The 5,820-nt window shown below is 33.3% G+C and overlaps 1 protein-coding gene across 1 annotated transcript; it reads left to right on the forward strand.

Moving 5' to 3' along the window:
- The first annotated feature begins 879 nt into the window (after positions 1-879).
- On the forward strand, positions 880-5,820 carry LOC18042833 (aldehyde dehydrogenase family 3 member H1). Its single transcript, XM_006432023.2, has 12 exons — positions 880-1,203; positions 2,061-2,168; positions 2,273-2,510; positions 3,049-3,117; positions 3,237-3,333; positions 3,438-3,644; positions 4,021-4,136; positions 4,222-4,326; positions 4,404-4,576; positions 4,678-4,768; positions 4,919-5,068; positions 5,246-5,820. Exons 1-12 carry the CDS (start codon positions 1,166-1,168, stop codon positions 5,483-5,485), a joined length of 1,632 nt encoding a protein of 543 aa, XP_006432086.1. The 5' UTR covers positions 880-1,165; the 3' UTR covers positions 5,486-5,820.

Consider the following 5,820-nt stretch of genomic DNA (forward strand, 5'->3'; position numbering starts at 1 on the left):
TCAATGGTCGGAAGGAAATCATAGATGGAAATCCTCCTCTTGATCACAGTATAAATGCCTTTTCAAAATGGGTTATTCAAATGTTCTTGGTTCAGTATTAAGAAGAAGAGAAGAAGTTGAAGTCGAAGAAAAATCTGTATTCGATTGGGAAGAACGTATTCGACTATTGGGGAAGTTGATCCAAAATCAACTTTCCTTTGAACAACTCCCAAAAACCGTACGTAGTTACCATGTATGGGTTGGGTTAGGTGATGGGTTGACCCACTTGTCCAACATTTCTAAACATATAGTAATATTAATGGACAAGGACACTCTCTTTATCTTTTTTTGCTCTAAGTCTCTCCTACTGAAATAAATTAGGGCAGATCAGTTCATGACCAATGAGAGCACAAGTTTGGCCAAAGAATATAAATTTTAAGAATTAAAGAGAAAATTACTTGAGTTTACAACTAATCCCCTTTAAATCTATTAAAATTACCTCAATTAAATCTACAAAAGTAATTCCACAAACCCATAAATTTTAATTTTTTACATCTTATTGTAATAGAATTAAACTCTTCATAAATCGTTTTTTTTTAATTTAAAAATAAGTAGTCAAGATGAAGTCTTAAATTTGATGCTGACAATTAAGTCGAAATATTTCACTTTATTTATAATTAAATAATTAAACTTATTTTTTCAACTGGATATAAGATATTGTGAGGAAATACATAAAAACAAACAAACAAACAAACAAACAAACAAGACAATCCCTAACATACATTTAATGTACGTTACTCAGTTACTCCACTCGCATGAACAGTGAGTGGAGGAATCCAAATGAGAAATGACTTGTTGGTATTTTTCTATATTTTCTCAGCCACTAAAACAAAATAATGAGATAACGTTGGCAATTCTTTCCTGTGCTTCCTCTACAGTAAAAAGGGTATTAGTGTTGGATTAAACTTTCTCTTTGTTATTTTATCTTCTTCAATTCCATGGATTTCACTTGTAACTCAGGCTCCCGTCCGTACATAGTACATAACAAAATAAAGGGAATTAGAAAAAAGGTAAAAAAAGGCATTTTATTATTCTAATGGGAGTTGCTCGATGAGTTGACCCCCAGCAGCAGAATCAGTTTACATACATTGGTAGACAGAAACTAAGGCTCTAAACTGCAACCGCAATGAGAAACCCCTCCGTTCGACCTTTTCAAGATTTCAGGTACATGATATATAACTACTTATTCTTCTTCACTCACGAGCTAATTTTACTTAGTGAAGTTCTTTCTTTTGGGGGTAAAAAAGAAAAACGATTTCATGCACTGGAAAGAGCAGAAGATTTTTATCCTTAATTATATATTTTTTTTCCTACAATAAAATAATTGTGTCTTTTATTTTCAGAAAATTCCCATTTATATATAATTGTCTAAAGTTAAGTCAATTGGATAATAATATGAACATTAGCATGTTGATGAGCTGTAGGATTAAAGATAGGGAACCTGGTCTGCTTTACCAAACCAATAGCATGTTGTGTTAACCTCCAATTTTATTTCATTTATTGATAAAATTTAGACGTCCATAATTACATATTTTAAACAATTTAAGGCCGTTTCAATTTTAAGCTTGGTAGAAAATCGGTATAGGAGGCGGCGAAATCCATGTACAATAGGAGGCACAAGGGTAAAATAAATTGAAAATTTTTGTTTTTAGCCCGTTTTTATTTTGTATTGGATTAAGATTTTTTTAATATTTTATTTATCATTCTCGTTTCGACTATTTTTTTTTAAGTTTAATAACAGAATTTGAGTTTATTTGTGGATTTTAAAATTGTAAACTATAGGTATTTCATCTGTAATATTTAAGTTTTTATTTGCTTGGATGTACTTTTGCAGTGAATTTTACATTATACTCTTAAGAAAGTTATCTTTTTCTCATGAATTCGAAACATAAACTGACTTATTATCAGTTCAACTTTGTCAAGCAAAGCGTTTGAAAATAATTCATCTTGTAATATTACAAAGGATCAAATGATTTTATTCCTCTGATATATATTTTCTTCTTGTAATATTAATGTAACAGCACAGGTGCGGCTTGCTTGAACAAATCTTTTATATACAATTACACTTGCGGGAAGAATCAAACCCATATTTCGTTTCCATACTTGAGCCTCACTTCATTTTCATGCCGGTAATCATAAACATTTCCAATCATAATTCGTAATCAAAAATATTTTCAATCATAATTCTTAATCTTTCATTTCGTTGTTCTAATGATTACTATAATTTCTTTAGTTGTTCAGCAACAATGGCTGCAGAAGAGAAGCAAATGCAAAGATTTGATGTCGAGAAAGCTGCTTCGTTGATGAAGGAGCTTCGAAATAATTATAATTCAAGAAAGACAAAGAGTTATGAGTGGAGGATGTCACAGATACAAAGTATTGCAAACATGATTGAAGAAAAGGAGGAGGAGATTATTGAAGCCATTCATAAGGACCTCTCTAAGCCCCCATTTGAAACCTTCATCTCTGAGGTTTAATCTCTACTCTCTTGTTTCTTTAGTACAAAATTTTAAAGATTATCTCTGAGGTCACTAAAAGGATATAATAGTAAAAAAGGGATCTGTGTGTTCATTTCTAAACCCTTGAAGATTTACATGTATGTTTGAACAAACCTTGAGTGTCTGATTGTCGTTTTCCTAGAAAACAAATTCATATTGATGCATTCTTTTCATAATTATTGGACTTTGCATCTTGATATGTTGGCAAAATGTGTGAAGTCATAATTTAAAATCTATAATGCTACCATGTTCAACCTACAATATTTATGATCTTTTTACTTCTCTAATTTCTCATGTTTTTACTACTCTATTACATTAATGTTATTTCTTTTTTCCAAAATTTATTTTGTTTCTTTTTTTCACTCTGTGAGCAATTCACCTCTGGAAAAAAGGAAAGCATTATCATTCAAATATTTAGATTTATTCAGATTTCATATCAGTTTCAATTGATTCATATTTTAGATTAAAAAACAAAAATATATTCAATAATAAAGTAGGCTCTGTATTGCAGATTTCTATGACAAAAAGTTCATGTAAGTTGGCTCTTAAAGAACTTAAATATTGGACGAAGCCTGAAAAGGTAACTACTGCTGCAACTTCAAATTATGTTTGGATCAGTATGAGAATATATAATGCTAACTTTGTCCTGAAAATTCAAAAGGTAAGCAAACCTAATGCAAAATGCTCAACATTTCATAGGCCAAAACTTCATTGACAACATATCCATCTTCGGCAGAAATTATTTCAGAACCTCTGGGAGTTGTATTGGTCATCTCTACTTGGAACTACCCCTTCTGTATGCAACTTATAATCACATTTCCAGCACCAGAATTCAGTTACGTATGACATCGAGATCTGGTTTCTCTTTCTCGAGTAACACATTCTATATCTTTGTTCCAGTGTTGTCTCTTGATCCAGTCATTGGAGCTATTGCAGCTGGTAATGCCGTGGTTCTAAAGCCATCAGAAATTGCACCGGCCACATCATCACTGCTTGCCAAATTACTAGAGGATTACGTAGACAATTCTGCTGTCAGAGTTGTCGAGGGGGCTGTTGCTGAAACATCTGCATTACTAGAGCAGAAGTGGGATAAAATTTTCTACACAGGTTTCTCCCTACAATTATTTATTAAATCAAGTCAAGCCTCTTAAATTGTGTCAAGTGTCTATAATTTCAGTTAATTGGACTCACATTTTTTGGAAGCCGAACATCCATAACATGCTCAATAAACTTTAAAATTCTTTTATATGGTTGTCCTATTAGAAGTACACTCTCCAATCAACTTTCCAAGTTATCAATGATGATGATAAATATCTATCCAGTAGAGCTATAAGGGTTCAAGGTTTATCAAATGATTTGATTCTCAAGGAGCGAGTAATATGTTTTTCATCCTGTCAAAAATATTTCATAAATATTCACGTTTTTGTTTTGCACTCAGTTCCTCTGCAGTAGACAATTTTGAGCCGTCTTGAACTTGTTTTAGGTAGCCCAAGAGTGGGGCGAATTGTTATGGCTGCTGCTGCAAAGCACCTTACACCTGTAATTTTGGAACTTGGGGGAAAAAGCCCTGCGGTTGTTGATTCAACGATTAACTTACAAGTAAGACATTTCATACATAGTTTTACTATATATGTATCCCATGTTAATTTCTTGCCATGGAAATGATTATCAAAATTATTCTAAGGTCACTACAAGGAGGATCATAGCCGGCAAGTGGATGGCCAATAATGGACAAGCTTGCATTGGTGTTGATTATATCATAACAACTAAAGACTTTGCTCCAAAGCTGGTAAGATCGTCTCTAAGAATAATAAATTTGTGTATTTTTCTAGGGATATCTTTTCTTAATGCATGCTTCTTCTATAGATAGACAGTTTGAGAAATGAACTGAAGGAGTTTTTTGGGAAAAATCCAATGGAATCAAAAGATCTATCTCGCATTGTGAATCCATTCCACTTTGCACGTCTTGCAAGCCTCTTGGATGAAGATAAAGTATCAGACAAAATTGTTTATGGAGGCCAAAGGGATGAAAAGCAATTGTGAGTCTGATAGTGTGGCTTCCATTGTTCATTTTGTTCATTTTAGAGTGTTACCTTACTAGAACATTTAGTTTCACTGACTATTGCATCTATTATTGCAGAAAGATAGCTCCAACCATATTGCTGGATGTTCCAGATGACTCTACGATTATGAAGGAAGAGATATTTGGGCCATTATTGCCAATTGTCACTGTGAGTATTGTATCAAGTGCACATTTTAAACTGAAGGCCTGTTTCTAAGGGGTGAGGACATTCAAATTCCAAAATGAGTAAGTGAGCATGCAATTGTTTGTGAAACATCAGTCACTTGTAACTAATTTAGTTCTTTCTGAACTGTGTAAGGTTGAAAAAATAGAAGACAGCTTCGATGTGATAAAATCCAAACCGAAACCTCTTGCTGCATACTTTTTCAGTGATGATGAGCAGATGAAGAAAGAATTTGTACAGAACATATCAGCCGGAGGAATAGTCTTCAACGACACAATCGTGCATGTAATTTTCTCTTAATGGAACCCTGTCATACATATATATATATATAGCAATTTTGTGTCATTGCAATGCTCCTTCAGTACTAACCACTGCATACACTTATAGTTACAGTTTGCACTTTATAATCTGTATTGGTGATCTAAACTCATTGGGAAATCATGCCGCCTATGAATTTTACAGACTACAGTTTCCTCCTTACCCTTTGGAGGAGTTGGAGAGAGTGGAATGGGATCGTACCATGGTAAATTTTCTTTTGATGCCTTTAGCCACAAGAAAGCAGTTCTTTACAGAAGCTTTAATGGAGATTCAACAACAAGGTATCCACCGTACACAGCAGAAAAGCAAAAATTATTGAGGGCTCTTTTCAATGGTAACATATTTGGCTTACTTCTTGCTTTGATCGGATGGTCTAGAGACTGAGAAGATAAACGAACTTTTAAGTCCTTAAAATCATTTTCTTGTCGTTATATCCAAAGTGAATTGTGAGAAATATGCAAGGGAAGAATGTCCACCATAAATTGTAAAGCAACTTCAGGTCCAGAAACAAACTGCTAATGGTGAGGATTCTTGTATCATGTTAAAAGTTAGAAGGTGGCCAATATACTCACTGAAAAAACATAAGTCTGGCAATTTTTCTTACAAGATTGGCATTGGAATTTTGACCCCTTGTTGCAAGAACATAACCTTTTTCAAAAGTTGTGTTATATCAATAGATATTTTGGCTCGTGCAAGCTGGCCTATGCATTTACTTGCTT

This window comes from Citrus clementina, unplaced genomic scaffold (assembly GCF_000493195.1).
Source record: "Citrus clementina cultivar Clemenules unplaced genomic scaffold, Citrus_clementina_v1.0 scaffold_5, whole genome shotgun sequence".
Classification (NCBI taxonomy): Eukaryota; Viridiplantae; Streptophyta; class Magnoliopsida; order Sapindales; family Rutaceae; genus Citrus; species Citrus x clementina.